The sequence below is a fragment of the Solea solea genome, chromosome 11 (genome assembly GCF_958295425.1).
Source record: "Solea solea chromosome 11, fSolSol10.1, whole genome shotgun sequence".
In the NCBI taxonomy this organism is placed as follows: Eukaryota; Metazoa; Chordata; class Actinopteri; order Pleuronectiformes; family Soleidae; genus Solea; species Solea solea.
In genome coordinates, this window is record NC_081144.1 from 17,613,053 (window position 1) to 17,632,571 (window position 19,519).

The 19,519-nt window shown below is 41.7% G+C and overlaps 1 protein-coding gene across 1 annotated transcript; it reads right to left on the reverse strand.

The window, feature by feature from the left end:
- Nucleotides 1–11,504: 11,504 nt before the first annotated feature.
- Nucleotides 11,505–19,215, reverse strand: LOC131469075 (potassium voltage-gated channel subfamily A member 3-like). Its single transcript, XM_058643920.1, has 3 exons — nt 15,928–19,215; nt 12,485–12,563; nt 11,505–12,406 (listed from the first exon to the last, which is right to left on the reverse strand). The coding sequence occupies exon 1, from the start codon at nt 18,756–18,758 to the stop codon at nt 17,145–17,147; it is 1,614 nt and encodes a 537-aa protein (XP_058499903.1). The 5' UTR covers nt 18,759–19,215; the 3' UTR covers nt 11,505–12,406; nt 12,485–12,563; nt 15,928–17,144.
- Between the last annotated feature and the right edge of the window lie 304 nt (nt 19,216–19,519).

The following is a 19,519-nucleotide window of genomic DNA, read 5'->3' on the forward strand; positions in this document are numbered from 1 at the left end:
TCAATTATACAACATTGGTATTATTTAGATGGATAGCGACTTTGATTTCTGCTAAAATAGCCCCAGGAATACCTCAAGACCTCATCATATCCTCCACACTAAACATCTGAACGAATAAAAGTGCTGTATGATCACCACTTTCATTGACTTGTGAGAGTTTATTCAAAACTTTTCCATGCCATGCCATCAGGGGCAACCAGTTAAGTGTCTTGCCCAAAGCAAGCCAGTAATCGAACCCACAACCATTCGGTTGAAAAACCACATATTGACCACTAAATGCTACACTACATTAGTGCAGAGTTCAAAAAGGTATAAACAATATTTAATGGTGATTTATGGATATGTGTTGATACAAGAGCATTTGAAATTTGAACATTGGAGAAGGGATTAGGTTATGTTCATTACTGCACCTTGCTGTTATGTTTATGTAAAATTTCTGAGAGGAAACTTAAGTTTTCTTAAACCACTTATAAAAACAACAACGTCACCTCACAGAACACAGGGTTGTACAGGACAGGAATGTAGACGTACCCCACTGTAAACAGAACAAATATAGTTTGTTGAGTTGCTGATCAGATCATTTGCAGACCATCATACTGCATCACTTATAACTGCACCCACCCATTAAGGACACGCAGACACACTTAGGCTCTTAACAGCTCTTAATGCAACTTCTAATGAGATGAAATTCATAAGTCCATGGATTTTACGGTCAAAATTAACCATTGCAGTGAATGTCTCTTGCAGACAGTCTTCCCTGGCCTCTTTCCTTCTACTGGTTAGAAGTTGAAAGTGGGCCAGGTGAAAGCCCAGATATGTCTGCAGGCTGAGATGGGAATTGCAAATGAAAGAGAAAAAAAAAAGAGACTCCATTATACTCCCTGGAGAATACAAGAGAAATACCACATGTCCTCCCCCATGCTTTGTCCTTGCTCTGCCAAGCACAGGTTCAACTTGATATGCAACACTTGTTCAATTAATATGTCAAATATTGATGATGATGATGATGATGATGATGACATGGAATTGCAGACATTATAACAGACCACTATAAGACACTCTCTACACTCACTCTGCAACTGTTCTCCACTCTGTGGCTGACCGTCTCTCATGTTGAACATGAGCAGGCAGATTGATGGCCAGGAACTCTCAAATCCCTGCCGTCCATAAAATGTAAATGAAGAAGCCCCATTTCTAAATGCAGGGCGGCTAAGAGCCCAACCACCAGTATGCAGTGCTTGGTGTCAATAGTGCAACAATTTATCATCCACCACAACATTCAAGGCAATTATATATAAAACAGCTGGATGGAAAATAAGGCACTTAGAGGATTGGATAAGGGATTGCGGTTATTAGACATGGGGGAGGGGTGAGTCGTGATGATGTAATGTATTATTTTGCATTTACCCCTTGCATGCACCATTCATACATTTTGAAATTCTGCGTTGTTGTTGTTTTTTACCTTTTCCATGATCTTTTCCCTCACCTCAATCAGCTGGTATTAGGGGGATAACCTAAACCACACTAGCCTGGCTACGGCCAGGCTGCATTGAGTCTGAGTCTGGAAAGGATGTAGTGACCTTAGCAAGAGGCGTGACCAAGTTGATGATGTAGATGTGTATGAAAATGCCTCTGTACGCAATTGGATATACCTACAACCAATCAAACCAATGATTTGGATGATGAATGCAGAGCGAAGGGAAATGTGTCAACACATGTGCTTGATGTAGTTTTCTATGAGTGATGTCTGTCTAGTTATGGCGTCTAATGACTTTTGCTGAGCCTGCCAGACTGCATCTCACCTAAGCAACATCGGTGCTCATCGGTGGTCGCAATGTTGGTTGTATCTGCAAGACGTTGTTTCTCTGTCATTAAGGAGATTCTGGATTTGGCCAAAATTGCGTCCTCGCCAGACGTCTCTGCACAGCAAAATCAAATCGTTGGGTTCATCCAGACTAAAAGAACACAGTAATTCTTCCGTAAATGAATGGACCTATAGCTGCAACATAGCAAGTTGGCAAGCAAGTCATTGAGAAAAATTGAGAAACTGCTGCCAAGCTTCACACTTCCACTACAGACAATGACTTACAGTGTTTCATCACAATGTAATATGACATCAATTAAATGGGCAACAAAACAAATCCTATTTTTGTACAGAAAAAGCTAAAACATGATTTTATGTGAGTCCTGTCTTGGCTCATTCACTCATTGTCTACCTCTTTATCCTCCACATGAGGGTCGTGGTGCCAATCCCAGCTGAGACACACAACCATTCACACCTACAGTCAATTTAGAGCGTTTTTGGACTGTAAAAAAGCCCTCAGTTGAACCAGGATTTGAACCAGCGACCCTCCCGCTGTGAGGCAACAGTGTCAGCCACTATGTCTCCATGTGGTCCTCCAGTCATGGCTTTAACTCAAAAATAAGGGCTCATTGACAAAGTACTGTAAATTGATATTTATTTTTAGTAATTTATAAATCAATGATACAGTGATGAATTGTTACATCCCTAATAGTTTGATGCAGTCAAGTTTTTTTTAAAGAAACAAATATTCTCCTAGTATTGATTATGAATGGTTATCCATAAATCTACATTCCTCCCAACCTTATCTAAATATCAACAAGCTTAGTTTCTGGCTTAAGTTTTTATTAGAGTTTTATATTACTGGCAAACACTTTGCTCACAGGTTTCAAGGCCATTTATTCTCCAACTATCTTAGTTCTGTCTCTGGTTCCCCTCTCACCTTCAGGTTAAGCCAAATCTCAGCAAAGTGGGAGCATTGATTCTGTTTTGACCAACTGGAACCTAAGAGAGAAACTTAAGAATTCTTTCCAACTACTGATCCCACGTCATCATTGCATCAACCATGCCTGAGCAATGTTGACACCATTTAACACTTTTTTTTTTGTTTTCTGTTTTAATTTAATTTGGCATTCATGTGAAGCATTTGTATTCCATCCAGGTTATGCAGGAGTCACACACACACATCATTTCGGTGCAGTCCATCCACAACAGCACTGTTAAGATGTGACAGATAACAATATGTGTGTGTGTGTGTCAGTGAGTGACTCAGCAGACTTGTACACCTAAATATCCCCACCCTTTTCTATGCAGTAGGGCACAGTGGAGTGAAAGTAAGAGGGGGAGGAGGAGGAGGAGGAGAGAAAGAGGCAGATGGGTGAAGGAGAAGAGAGGGCGTGGATCCAACTTTTGGCAGCAGACTGCAGGGGAGGAGTGTCGCTCTGAATGACCTCTGTGGGTGCTGCAGCAGGTGATAGACACACACACACACACAAGTATACAAGTTATAGAATCTATATTATATCCATATTTTAGGCAGAGAGAGAAAAACTGACCCTACCTTGATAAACAAGTAGAATCCATATGCAGTTTATATACAAAAAAGTTGGGATGGGGCAATATACAATTACATTGGGGCTATTGATTACAAGCACTTAGAGTAAGGGGGTCGTGGGAAGTTTTATTATCAGGGTAGTTGGGAATGACTTGAAAATCCTGTCTAGCTCGCCAGCATACAGTTGTAGTGATTTATTTTGATGTGCCACACGAAGGAGATTTGTGTCTTTCCAGTCATTTCATGACCTTGTAGTTGTATTTCTTTATTTGTTTCTCAGCCCTATGTCAAACATGAAAACATACACGCTCTTTTGCCTTTTGCTACATAACCTTTAATTTCACTATGACCATAACAAGTCCATCCACTCATAATTAATTGTGGCATGTAACATATCATTCCACCGCTTATTTTGACCTTCAATCCTCTTTTTTCCCCCCACATAGTCTGCCTTTCACCTCTCACTTGTTATGTGTCTCCATCTGGGGTCCCCCTATATTTAGAGACTGACCTTGGAAGCATGCACCTACCTGCTGAGAACAGCCAGATGATGATGATGATGATAGCTGCTTCACTCTTAGATGTATGTCCCCACCTTCAGAGTTGAGTACTGTGGTATTGATTCTGGATGTAGTTTCACTTTCTGATGTTTTCTCCACAGTGGAAAACAAGGAAAAATCAATGGCATAACTGTGGCTGTGGCTTGCTATAGGACGTACACACATGGGTTTGTTTATATTAATATAGATAGTGCATGAGTAGATACATATACAGTATGTATGTATGTAAGACTGATTAGGTATAGTATATGCTGAGCTTAAAATGTCCACTGAATGTGTCTTTCCCACTCTGCAGGCAACAGTTAAGTGCTACCTGTCTAGTCAGTTCAATCAAATCAAGAGTTAATGTACACCACCACCGTCTGGCAGCCACAGGCTTCTGCTACCATTTTGTCCATAGCGTGTCTCGTGTGATAACACTGTGTCCGAGCCATGCTCAGATGCATACATACATTGCTTGGGAAGACAAAACATGACACCAGAACATAATAATATGAGGGAGTCTGACATTATGCAAGGATGAGGAGGAAATATACTCTCGGTCACAGTGAAACAACATAATCGTCAGGATCACATGTTCTGCAAACCGCATAGACATGTGAGCTCACGTTTCAGAACAGTGCTCACTTACATGTACGTTCTACAGACGTGCATTACAGCTCGATGATATGTATTCCTTTTGAGGAAATGAGGGTGATGATTGTAATGAATGTGGTTAGGATGTAATGGTTCCCCCTGTCAGAGCGAGGAAAGGGGCCCACCGTATCTAATCACTCTTTCCATGGGCCTACAGTAGGGGTGCATGAGAGCCATAAGAGGGGCCTTTGTGTGCCATATAGGGGTCACATCTGTGACAAACCCTCTGTAGAACCCCCTGGCACAGGCGCAAAGTTTTAAACATAGTCCATAGTCGTTTGGTAATTAGTGCCACTTTGCAGGGTGCTATTGTGCCCCTCACCAACTGCCTCACTGACTCCAGGTCTGGATATTGTTCCTGTTGCTGTTTCCACTCCCTCCTCCCGCAGTATTTTCAGCCATCTGCAGCCCAGGGGTGGCAAGAGAGGTTGTCAGTGTTGGCATGACTGGTACCTGTAGCTTCAATCCATTTGGCTACCTGCCCTTCCGGGTTCCCTGAAGGAACCATTGCAAGGCAGCGTAGTACAAACGCAGCACAAAGGGGGGGCAATAGAGGTAGTACTTCAAGTGTCTGATTGACAGAAGCCAAGAGCTCCCTGCGTTTCACACCATAGCGTTTATCTGCTTTGCTGAAAGGCCGGCTGTAGTAGGACCTTGTTGGGAGGGCACACCACCAGCACCTGCGCTACTGGCATCGGTGTCTACGATGAACAGCAGGGAGCTTTTTTTAGGCCTTTGAAAGCTTCCTGACACATGTTAGTCCATGTAAAGTCTATATAAAGTCTAATCTTTTCTGCAGTAACCAAAAAAGGGGTGCCTTGAAAAAACCTCCTATAATAGAAGGCAAGCCCCAGGAAGCTCTTCAGCTGCGTTGCTTCTGATTGGCAGACATGGGCCATTCCATCTCTGCCTGAACTTTATCCTGTCCCCCCCAGGTAACCAGAGGTAACCAGAAAGCTCACCCCCTTCTGCATGAAATGACACTTTAAAGGGTGCCATTCTCAGGGAGTCTAAGGTGGAGTTGAAGGAGCTCCCATGTGCCAAGATGTTAACAAGATGTATACCAGGCACTGTTTGAGGGGCACATTGCTGAGCACATGGTCCATAAGCCTGGAAAAGCTGGTTGGGGCATTACAGAGTCTGAAGGGGAGGAGTCTGAACTGCCACAATCCACGCCCAGCAAAGAAAGCTGTTTTGGGTCTTGCTTTGGGGGAAAATGGTACCTGGTGATATCAGCAGTCCAGGGAGAAGAACAATGAAGAGCCTGTGACCCGGTCCAGGGACTCGCCATGCAACATGCGCTCCCCTGATTGGCTGAGAGATGACCAGCCCTGTGTTACTCAGCAACTGGGTCGCTACAATACCTAGAATAGGGGTTATATCAGCATAGATTGTAAATTGTGATACATAAATGGACTTGAAATATACCCCTATTTCTGACAGTGTGGCCTCACAAAATCATTACAACACACTGTGTCACAGCAGTAAAGAGGAAATGAAGCCATAAAACAACATGAATGTAGTGAGATGCAGCCATCTTGAAATAGTGGGATCACAAAAACTTCTGACTGTGTTAATTCTTCATTTGCCAATAGAATTTGCTGTCAAGTGGCTTGATGATTTGCATTTTGAAAATGTGCTTTTATCGCACTGAAGGGGGGCACTGGTTTTTACTGGTTTATTTTCATGCCCTTCCTGTTAGGAGAACTCACAGCACTTAGCAGCTACTATAGCCAAATGCCATGGCATTGGTGTTTGACTTGAGCAGTTACTATGATGGGACGTCTTTATAACAGCATTACAACAGACAAAAAGTTTGTTTGCAGCTGACATGACAATATGGATCTATTTCAAAAAATCCTAGATTCAGACAACTTCAAATTCTGGACAAACTGCACAGATGCAACATTAATATCATGATTTGCAGAATAAAGCATTAAGCACAGCAGCATAACAATCTCTCTGTCTGATGCTCTCTTTTCTCATTTATCACCCTCTTCACCATCTGTCCGCTTGTTTTGACAGCAAAACAGGAAATGACTCGCAGCATCAACCCTTTGTGTACCAGTGTGTGTGTGTTAGTGTGCATCCAAGAGAACACTCTTCCAATACTTTTGGAGGGGACTGTAAATGTTTAATATTTTATTTTAAGGCAAATAAAATTTGATAAAAAATGTTCTTATCAAATGTAAGTAATCGTCCTTGTACTCAGTCAGAAGATAGTGGTATTGGTGACTAGAGAGTTATATAATGTCGGCTGATTGTTGTAGAGAGAAGAAAAAGAATTGCTTTAAAATAAAATATAATCTTTCAAACTGGGAATTATTTTACATTAAACTGTCAAACTGTCAAAGTCTGTGTACCCCACTGTATATGTAAATTGAACACTGCCAGTCACTTTAACAACACACTGTCTGCAACAGTTTGCACTACTGTATCAGGACTGTGTCGCTGAATGTATGCATGCATGTGTGGTGGGGGCGATAAACAAAAGGATGATCTAGGGAGTTACACCAACAACGCCACCTTAGGACTTGCACCTAAAGAATTTACTCTTTTTCAAACTTTACTTTCTCAGAGCACAGGTCGGTACACAAATGAATACAGGCACGGTTTATAGAAAGTTTAACAAGTTTTATTTTAGTCACAAATAGAAACATTAATTTATTTAAGTTACTTATCTACTGTAAAAAACAATTATAGTTATTTTTATTTCCAAAGAGCACAACATTAATCTGTACCACAGACTCAGCTTAAGTTGAGACTGAGGAAATAACTAAGCTGAGGTCCTGCACAGCAAACAAAGAGAAAAGAAACCAAACAAAATATCAAACAAACTCAAACCAACACAAAAGAAAACAAAACCATAATGCTACATGCATAACTTTTGCAGGTCCTCAAAGCTGTGCTACTTCCCACCCCCCCACTAAGGAGTCGCGGTCAGTCAGTCTTGAACTACAATACACTACTTTAAAACGAGCGTCTAACTGACGAGGGCAGAGCAACTATGAGCAAGGCAACAAAAAGAAACAAAACGTGGAGATAAAGGCAAGAGGCAAGGCAGGGCAACTACAGCAACCTAACGCCAGGCAGGCTGCATGGCGGGCTGCAGCCTGCACCAATAAATACTGAAGCCGTCAGAAGCTAGCGGCGGCAGCGGTGGCTAACCGGAAGGGGACACACACACACACCATCACGGCATACACGCCAACCTGGAGAGCGAACACATGGCACATACTTGGCAGAGGAGAGAGAGAGACTGAACAACCACGGGACTTATATGAACAGGTCTGCATTAGCAGCCCATGACGCGGCTGCACTACAGGTGCCGGTAAGGGGCGTGACACACATCTGCTGCAATCGCCAGACCTGCTGCAACATAACTAAAAGACACAGAAGGGAAATACAATATATACATTTATACAGCCAATAACCACCCGGTTACACATGCACAGACCAAAACATATGCTACCTCATTGTTTACATATGCCTGTGGGAGTGTGTGTGTGTATGTGAGAGTGGCTATGGGGGAGGAGGTGGGGGAGATTATGTCTGTATGTATAGTATGGCTAAACGGATATGCTGATGGCTGAACTTATTTTTTTTTACATTTTATAGCTGTTTATTTATGTATGCACCGTGGGGACTGTCAACCAATTTGTTGCACCCTGTGCTATGACATTAAAGAATTAGATTGTATTCTAATTAGTTGTGTTCAGACAAAACAACAGGCATCAGCTTAAGTCCAATAATACATCTACTGTATTGCATGTGTGCAAGTGCAATGCAATCTCCTTGTGGCTCTTGGATGCTATGTTTGCATTTTCGAGTACGTATTTAGACATGCTGTCTGAAGGGAGTCTATACTAAACTGATGCACTGCTGGATACTATTTGGCACACATAACAGACATTTAAACACATTGCCAACGGGGTGCAGATAAATGCTGCAGGCCATTTGAGTGGTGATCTCTCCAGTGTACCTGCAGAGAGCCAAATCTCCTCTTTGAGACTATACGCTCTATCTCACCAGCAACCCTCCCTTGTTGCTATGGAGATTTCATGTTGTAGTGCCATGGCTGGCTGTGAGCTTTGATGACATCATCTGTAGTTTAGTGATCCCAAAGACAGCGCTGTACCTTTCACTGATATCGCCAACAGGAAATTGGATGTAGAAACAATACAATATCAGGCCAACATAACAGAAAAAAAAACACTGTCTACCCTGGGTAGATGGCATTATTAGCGTGTTGGTGGGCTTTACTGGAACAATAAAGCACACTTCCTCATACACAGTGTGACAACTGAATGGTTGTAAACCTTAGTTACAATGTTAATATTTACCTCCTTGGCTCTGGGGGGGCAAATAGTTTTTCACTGAGCTCGCTCTTCAGTTCTCTTTAAGGACTATGTCAATTCAGGCAGGCAGAAGCCAACTCTGCAGCAATGTGGTATAATCTGATAATCAGAATTCAAACTGGTGATAATTAATATGGAAGTTTTTAAAAACACAAATTTACAAAGTGCTTTGACAAGCACAGCAAAAAAAACAAATACTGTACATACTCAGGGACACATAATGGCAACATTCACAAAATCAGAACATCAACTGTCAACATCATGAGGAAAAGAAAAGTACTAACAACACCAAACGAAATCCTCGGCAAGATGTTCGTTTTTATGGTTTGCACTCTGCCAGTCAATGAGAGTTGTAACCCGGTCCATTTTTGTAGGTCCGCTTTCACCTTGGTTAGCAGTTTAACAAAGTTGTGTTTATGTAGCTCCTGAAATGAATGGGTAATGTCAATCCCTAGATATCTAAAGCTATCTGATGAGAGATGGAAGGGTATCTGCAGCTGTGTACGCTGTTTTTAATGAAAAAAGCACAGAGGAAGACATTGAGCATGAACATAAAGCATGCGCGTGGTGTGCACATTTTCTTTTATATAAAGCTTTATTCCAATGAGTTACATTACAATGTTTACAATCACAGAAGACATAGACAGAATGAAGAAAGTCAGGGCAACTAAGGAAAGAAAAGAAATGTTATCATAAAGAGAACGGACCAAACAATCTCCAAACACAAGAAGAGGACAGCGACAACAATGAAGATAGTGACAGTATAGGGATTATAACATCATCGACTGTCTACATAGAAACTCAAGGTGCTTTTTGAGATTTTCCCCACAAACAATAGTGTTTCAGTGCTCCCAAAAACACAGTTTCCATGTGGATAAAACACTGATACAATAAAAAACACATTGGCCCTACAGCCCCTACAATTTGAGGGTATATCTAGGACTTTTAAACCTGGTGAAGTTACTAAATCAACAAACACCATAGCCCTAAATGATTACTGATTTGCATCTTTTACCTCAGTCTCTCTATAAATCCATCGTTTGGGTGATCCAACTGATGAAATAGTAAATGGTCAACATTTATATAGCACTTTCCTATACTTGACGACCACTCAACGTGTCAAATACTAAGAAGAGGCTGAAAGAAAAATGCTTGACACAGAGGACACACACATGGCAGCGATCCTTCAGGAAGGACAGGTATATATATTCACACTAGGTGAGAGGAGACAATTAGACACAGGTGGAAAATATTAGGGAAGGTGCAGGTAATCAAAGGGGCGGGAAACACAGCAGGGTAGGAAGTGAAGACACCTGAAATGAAACAAGATGTGAATTTCAAATTAAAGCAGGAAATGACAGAATTTAACTTAAGGGACATGACCTTAAATATGGGAACTTAATGACACAGACGTGACGCAAAGTTTCACACATTCATACAGCGCATCTGAGAAGCAAGTGTGCACTATAGTGGCAATTGATCCTGCCATTTTACCCAAGTGGAAACAGCGTTTTGGGAGCAGTGAAATGCTTTTTTTTTTTTTTGGAAACAGGTGCCAGAGAGGGGAAATCTCAAAACACCATCCGTGCGTGTTCTTGTCTTGTGTTTGGAGTTTGTTTGGCCTGTTCTCTTTGTGACAACTTATTTTCTTCCCTTAGTCGTATACTCGTTTAATAAAAGTTTGCACACAGCTCGCACGCTTTACGCGCCTGCTCACCATCATCTTCTCCATTTTTGGTGTATTTCTGTAACCGCGTTACAGCGCCACGTACGGGCCTGGCATATATGTGCTACAGCATTTAGTGTCATTTTGGGCGTTAGGACATATCTTGAAACAATGGCATATTGTTTAGGGAGAGTCCTGTTTACGTATGTATTAGGCCTATAAGCCACTATTGCCCCATATAGATCACTACAAACTTTAATGATAGTGAATGTTAATTGACCTGAGGTGTGAATGTGCTTCTGTATATTGGCCTTGTCATACTGTAGACAGGGGACCTGAACCTGTCTCCGGCTTCAGCTTAAATAATGAATATTTCAGTATATGTATATATACATGTATCTTTTTCCTCTTATGTGCAAAACGTGCACTGATCTTATTTCCCTGTCCATAAATAACAGTAAATGTAATAAATTGATTTTTTTTTCTCTGAAAAAGGCAGCATTTTCAAGTGAATTAACACACACAGATAGAGACAAACAACCATTCACTCTCACACTCACTCCTATGGTCAATTTAGAGTGTCCAATTTACCTATCCCCACATTGCATGTTTTTGGACTGTGGGAGGAAGCCGGAGAACCCGGAGAGAACCCACGCACACACGGGGAGAACATGCAAACTCCATGCAGAAAGGCCCTTGTTCCAACCGGGGCTCGAACCCGGGTCTTCTCGCTGCAAGGCGAGAGTGCTAACCACTACACCACCGTGTGGCCCTATTTACTGACAATCCTTTATAATGTTTTAGCCCTGTCTAGTCATATTTGTCATCATTATAGATAGCCGGGTCTGTATCTCCGTAATCGAGTACTATTCTTTCAGTAACTGAGTAAAAGCAGACTGAAGCTCCTCATAAATAAAGACACTGCACCTTGTAATAATCTGTTTATATGGGTCATGTTAAAGACAGCACAAATCAACATACAACAAATACTGGCACACACAGTCTTCCCCTGACAACAATCAGCCCCATCCCAAAAAAACACCAGTGCACTCTGGGATAAAAGCGAGCCATCCAGTGACGTTTGTTGTTTGTGTGTCTGTGTGTGTGTACCCTTGGTTTAGTTCTCCGTGTGTAGGTCAGGGGAATAGCAGCAACCAGCGCGCTTATGTGTGTGTGTGTGTGTGTCTGTGTGTGTGTGTGTGTTTCACATAGCACACAGAGCTAACAAAGGCATATGGCTAACAGTCTTTGATTTGTGTCACAGTTTTGTATCAGCAAATCATGGTTGGCTTCAGTTTCTTTCTTTCTTTATGACTTTTGACTCGAGGCAATTACTGTAACTACACTACAATTACTGTCCATTATTTGCCAGACACTTGAGTAACAGCATGTAGAAATTCTGCTAAGTTCAGGATTTAAATGTACTTTGCAAAACATGTTTCCTGAGGCCCCATCATAGTTTGAATTTTAAAGTCGTACGAGGAAATGTCTGCAACACACAGTTCTCCCAATATTGGATTCTATCATGATTACAACAGTATGTAACTAAAGATTACAATCAGTCGTAAATTGCAGCCACAAAACTATAAGTGGAATATGTTACACATACTTCTTTTATATACATATATATGTATTTTTATATATATATATATATATATATTGTGCATTTTTCTTCCAATCTGGATTGAAGTGCCGTCCACTGGGGAAGGAGGGCAAAAACAGTTTGTACCACTTGTTTGAAGTTTAAGGAAGATGAGGAGAATGTGGGCAGAGGGAGTTTTATCTCAGCTCAACTTTCAGGCCGACAGGAAGACCAGAGTCACTGAGCCCCTACAGAGAAGAAAGGTCAGTTGCGGTTAATGGTATTGTTTAAATGAGAAAATCAGTGAATGTTACTTTTCTATTTACCTATAAATGGGAGGGGTCATGGAATTGGGGTTGTCAGGGTGTCCAGGAGCTCTGGGCAGAATGAAGGAACAACTTTCACCTGAGGGAAAGAAAAGGAGGAGCAGGTTAGTACAGACTGACCCCATTGGCAGATTCTTTTTTGTTAAAACAAGAAATTTTTTTATAAATTTGAGAATATTTTTTTTTATATTTTTTTTTCAAAGAGGAAAATCTATTATAGTCTGATAGAAGAAATGTAATTAGGTGCCTAACATAATGTAGAGAAGAGTTATGTATCAAAACAGAATTCTCCACAGTTTTTAAGATCAGCTTCAAATCAATCACGTAAACTCTTGACAGATAGGTGTGCAGATACAGACCAAGTGTGGTTACTAAGTTTTGTTTGTTGCTCTTCTGTACTTTATGTGTACCTTGTGTAAATACTGCTTGTTTTTTTGTTTTTTGTTTACACTTACAGTATCACTATTGCCTGTCAATTCATCATTTACATCTGCTGAATTCAGGTTATTTATCAGTTTTTTTTTTTAGTCGTCAGTGTTTCTCCTCGTGGCCGACTGAGGGGTAGGCTGCAGAGCCAGAAAAATCATAAAGGACTGCTCCTTTATGGATATAGAAGCTTCAAATCACAGACAAATAGACACAAAAACAGCTTTTACCATCGGAATGATAAAGCAGAGCAGCTGAAATGGTCAGCCACACAATTACAATTTGTCTTTCAGTGCAATATTTCTTATCATTTAAGTGCAATGCTGTTTCCTTTTTATACTGCAACGTTTAATTTATTTACTTATCTAACTATTTCACCTTCCTATTGTGCGAGAGATGATGTTTTCATCGTCTGGGTGATGCACTTTACGTTAACATGATGACTCTGCTCATCTCCCAGACTGACCCGTCTTATGAGAGGAAAAATTAGTTGCTCCTTTTTCCTTGGTAAAATATCTCAGTCACTGATCAATAGACGCGTGTTTCTCTTTAATGGGACTTTTAAGAAGAAATAAACAGGCCTTTAACTGATGACAAATATGGAGACCTTCACTGAAAATACAAAACAAAACATGAAGTCAAGGTCAGGGGTCAACAGAGGAGCAAATAATCAATGAAGAAATCATTCTGTGGGACCTCCCACTTTGCCTTTAGGGTCCCACAGCTAATGAGACTGTCATGTAATTACTACTCAACCGTAACAGAAAAGGTACACACGTATTAGTCCACAACACAACATGTGTAAGAGACATTAAAGCTTAATTTTCATCACAGTCAGAGATGAACAACACTCTGCACACACATCTGTAGGAAGCTGTTTCAACGACAGAACTCATTTAAAATTTAGACTGATTAATACATTATGATAATAATCATTAGTTCCACTAGTTGCCCTAAAAAATTTTTTTTGTCAAATGTATAGCACAACAGGATGGTTGCATGGTTTTGCTGTCATTGCACTTCCAATGGCCACGTGGTGGCAGCCCTGAGACGGGCTTGACGAGCACGCTGCCCTGGTTCATTTCATATCGAGACAAAGTCACCTGAAGGTGAAAGACAACCAGCGCTGCACAGCAGGAGCACCAACATACTCGTCGAGGTCATTTAGTCTTGATGCATCACTTTATTTTTATTTATTTATTTATTTATTTTTTTTTTAAAGATATCTTTCTATCACGTGAATGATTAAATGACATTTCCTGACTTTTCTACCCATTCTGAAATGTACATGCCCTCTTCTAGAGAGATACTGCCATAAATGTCACCTATATAGTGACAGATTGTTATTGTGTAAATAAAACATTATATCACTCTATGTATATGTATATGTGCGTATAATACTGAGGGCACTACCAGGTTTGTTGCTGTCATGTTGGACCAATTCTGTGATCATTGGCATTTAGATTGGAATGATGTGACTGGAAGTTGGTCTTATAGCAAACTGTCAAAGAATTTAACTCAATAATAATAATGATAACACTAATAATAATAATAATAATAATAATAATGATGATGACCAAGCATGTCTTGAATAAATCTGGTGTAATAAACCTTTTTGACAGCAGATATTTGTCAACATGAATTAGTAGAAAACAGGTTTTACTAGGAATATCATTTTTTTTTTGTCTTTCTTTTTTTTCAACCCTTACAGGACACTCATTGAACTACTTGCAGGATTGAGAACTTTTCTTTCCAAAATGTGTTATTTTCATGTAGAAAATTAAGCTCCATGAACATACAATATATGGTTTCCCTGCTCCAACATCACCTTACCATTATTAGTTTCTGAGATATAACCGTAGATGCAGGAGAAGACTGAGGCGCATGACCGTACTTCTTGCCTTTCAGAACTGTTTTGGATGTCTGCAGAAGTTACCAAATATAGTCCTTTGTCTGGTAAAGGTTTAAGAAAGCCAGGGTTGTGCTGTTGTTCAAGTGTAAGGGTAGGTCACACTAAATAATTGACACCTTAACCTGTAGAAGCTGGGGTTTTTATCTTCTAAAAAATGTCTTACTTAAAAACTGCGTAGATTCCCCATATTTTCTGGATATGTTCTAATATAGTGATTGTGAAATAATTACACTTTATGTTCATTATAGCAGTGCTAAAACAACAAATCTAATGGTGGCCTAAAACCTGTATATTATATGTTTGTCTATGTTTTATACATATATGTCACTGTAGGTCATATTTGTTTTTACCTAATGCTCATTTTAAATATGGAAATGTAATAGGGCTGGACAATATGGGAAATTTATTTTACATTTTTACATCATTTGATATCGATATACATCATGATATAAATTAAATCATTATTTCTGTAAGGTTGGGTGATATGGCTTATAAATCTCCATATGCTGCAGGGAGGTTGTTTCTCTGGACTCTGGAAATGTTTTCTTTGGAGATGTTTGTGTTAATAAAGTGTAAATAAAATTAAAGAGGTTTTAATAAAAAAAAAGTAGTAATTGTAAGTATAATTTTGTTGATTCTGTTTATTTTTTAATCAATATACAGTATATATAAACTCAAATGTAATAAATATATAACATATATAATATATTATATGTGATAAATATAATGATTATTAGCATTTAAAACCAGGAAAATGCCTCACAGATACCTTATCACGATATGATGAATATATCTTATCTCATGTCACGATACAGATATAATATCTGCATTTGTGTAAGGAATTAAATCAATTATCATCAACTGTTTTGAAGATATCTTGACATTTCCATGGAGTGTCATTTTCTAAACTTCCTATTTTTTTCTTGAGTCAATAAAACACATAAATCAGGTGATTAAAAACAAATAAACAAACCAATATGGAAATTATGCAGATTATATAAATCTCTCTCTCTCTCTCTCATTCACTCTACATATTTTACCGTATGGGAACAAAGGTTTGGCAAATGGTGTTTGACAAAAACACGGGACAACGACCTCAACTTACCCGTTTCATCAGTGGGAGAACAGCGGCCTCTGGTGAGTACCCGCGGTAGCGCATTTAGGTCATCCAGACGCACACGTGGTCCAAGTCCATTCATAATTCCTCACACGCTGGCTCCCTGTTTGTTGCGCTGTGCTTTCCCACCAACTTTCTCTTTTGGGTGGAAGTCCATGAAGTCAATTTGTAACCACTAACCACTTCACTCTAATTTGTTTTTGTTTGTTATGATGACGTCATAGAGCGAGCTCGCAGATCAGTGACAGTGGCGTCTGCTGGGTGCGTGAGGCGGTTTTTCTTTCATATTTTTTGGTTTTTACTCCATCAAAACATAATTCCACCACCGTCTTTTTGGAGACTAAATACGCACCATCAGTGCCATCTGGGAGGTTACTGTGGAAACAAGAGGCGCCATGGTAACATGACTGGGGGGGTTACCGAGGCAACGACCGTCGCCATGGAGACTGCATCACAGCGGTCTATATTTGAGGCATCCAAAGAGAGGTGTGCTCCATCTTTGATCTCTTTCTTCCCCCCTCTCTCTCTCTCTCTCGCTCTCTCTTTCACACACGCACACAGACAGACAGATGAAACACTGGCTGCCCCCCCCCCCTTTCTGTTGTTTACATGGCGCCATTAAATAAGGTCAGCTGACTTTCAGGGTGATATAAGGGTTACTTTTGTTTTTAAATACAGCAGAATCTGGACTAGAGACTTAAACGCACAATAAAGGCATATATAGAACGCTCTATTGATTATATAGTCTGACATTACATATGTGTTTAAACACACAGACACATATTTAAAAATGATTACTGTTTTTTATTGTACATAGGCTATGACTGGACTGATGAATCACGACTGATAACGCATGTTAATACAACGTGAGTGTCTCTACATTTGTCACATAACAAAGCGTCTATGTCTTTACACCTGTTGGGATGATAACACTGCACAATAAACGCCCAACAGGTGAAGTTCCCTCCTCAGCAGGGGAGGAATATTTGGCCTAAAAACTTTCAGGAGCATTTCCTCTCCAAGTGCGAATGGAACCAGAACATGTTTATGACTTCTGATCACTGAAATAAATGAATGACATGGAGCATGAAGCACCTTTGCTCTGTCTATTCCTTTCTTCATCTCATCTACGTCCACACACTCACGCACGCACGCACACACAGCTGTGTGTTGACACATCAGGCCCCTCGTGACTCTAAAACTGGCTACACCTCGGTGAAAATCTTTTTGTTAATATTGACACAGTTCTGCGTGTTGTTCTGCGCGGCGCTGGTGTTGGTGGGGAAGTTTGGCTGCTGCTGCTGCTGCTTGAACGCGCTGTTGATGCCGTGCTCCTCTATCACCATGTACTCGCTTTTGCTGAGTGAGGAAGAGGAGCGCGTCTTCATCAGGTCCTCCGTGTCCGCGAGAGGCTGGCAGCTGCCCACGTGCAGGTACTGAGCCTGCTCCTCGCCATCAGTCTCTCGGTGGTAGAAGTAATTGAAGTTGGAGACAATGACAGGCACGGGCAAAGCAATGGTCAGGACACCGGCTATTGCGCACAAAGACCCAACAATCTTTCCTCCGATTGTCACCGGGTGCATGTCCCCATAACCCACAGTGGTCATGGTGACCACAGCCCACCAGAACGCGTCTGGGATGCTGTTGAAACCGGACTCTGGGTCATCTGCCTCAGCGAAATAAACAGCACTGGAGAAGAGAATGACACCGATGAACAAGAAGAATATGAGCAGACCCAATTCACGCATACTGGCCTTGAGGGTCTGTCCCAAAATCTGAAGCCCCTTGGAGTGGCGTGAGAGTTTGAAAATGCGAAACACCCTAACGAGCCTGATTACGCGCAGGATGGCCAATGACATGGCCTGCTGCCCGTTGCCCTGCCGCTCTGCCAGCTCCGTGCCCAGGGTGATGAAATAGGGAATGATGGCCACAATGTCTATGATGTTCATGATGTTTTGGGAGAACGTGGCTTTGCTCGGGCACGCGAAAAAGCGCACGAGAAGCTCGAAGGAGAACCAGATGATGCACAACGTCTCTACAACAAAGAAGGGGTCAGAGAAGGGGCTGATGAAATACGGGAGTGTGCCGTTAATCACGGGCTCGACGGTGATCGGATCCCTGTTTTCGTCCCTGAACTCCGGCAAAGTCTCTAAGCAGAAGATGACAATGGAGATGAGGATGACCAGAACAGACACTATTGCGATTCCCCGGGCGGGTCCCGAGCTCTCCGGGTATTCAAACAGCAGCCAAACCTGTCTTTGAAATTCATTCTCGGGCAGCGGCCGCTCCTCCTCCTTGATGAAGCCTTCGTCCTCCCTGAACTTCTCCATCGCCTCCTCACCCAGCTCATAGAAGCGGATCTCCTCGGAGAAAATGTCAATGGGCACATTCACAGGTCTTCTGATGCGCCCACCGGACTGGTAGTAGTAGAGGATGGCGTCAAAGCTGGGTCGGTTCCGATCAAAAAAGTACTCATTTCTAAGGGGGTCAAAGTACCTCATCCTCTTTTTGGGGTCTCCCAGCAGCGTCTCTGGAAACTGGGAGAGAGTCTTCAGCTGCGTCTCGAAGCGTAAACCTGAAATGTTGATGACCACCCGCTCGCAACATTCGTGGTCCGGTTCGTATCGGTCCAGAGAGTGGTGGCCCGGCAGAGCCGCCGATTCTTCCAGCATGTTGTCACACGCCACGACAGTCATCACGTCCGCCTCTGTCTCCGTGTATCCGTGGTTCACCAGGTTGTCGCCCCGGGTTTTGGTGGCGCTCGGCGGGGGTGATTGCAGGAGGCTGAGGTGGTCGTCCATGCGCGGCTGCAGACGCATACAGGGGCGGCCGCCGCGGCCCCTCCGCGAACCCCGGTCAACCACAGCAGCCGCCACAGCCTCTTCTCCTCCGCCGTCTTCCTCTCTCTCTCCTTGCGCTTTACTTTCACTCCCTACTGTTGCTGTTCCCGCCCACGAAGAGAGATGTGGGTTTATAAACAGGCCTTCCACCCGCCCACGGCGCGCCTCCGCCGGGTACTTTTTACTGTCTCATGTCCTCCGATTTTCACAGGACGCACAGACTATAAACAAGAAGCAACGAAAGGGCGTCATTAAACAGCATGGTTTGGGCGTGCCCGCCTCATTTACGCACGCATGCACACACACACACACACACACACACACCACGCGAGTCCAAACAAACACTGTCCTTTTTAAACAAGGTTATTACTGATGTAGGACATTTCCAAACACGCTGCCCTTCAATATCAACTAATACTGCATCACATTTCATAAACACATGCAAGACGCACGAGCTTTATGGTCTGTACTTTTCCAGACCTGATAACCACTCGATGACAGAGAGGACGTGTGCAGTTAAATGCATTTGGAAATTAAATATTGAGCACATGTCTTTGTCATTTTGTCTTTGTGATGAAAGGATAATTTATGGGATTAGTCAAAAATACACAACTGACGTCTTTGTGTGATAGTGTAAAAAGAAAGAAAAGAGAGAAAGAAAAAGTGGGCAGGGGAGGGAAAAATTAGAGATGGAACAGATGGAAGAGAATATATTAAACAATAATTTACAGAAGTAGTCA

Coding starts and splice junctions, on each gene's coding strand:
- LOC131469075 (XM_058643920.1), bottom strand. CDS start 18,758: ATGCGTCTGCAGCCGCGCATGGACGACCACCTCAGCCTCCTGCAATCA.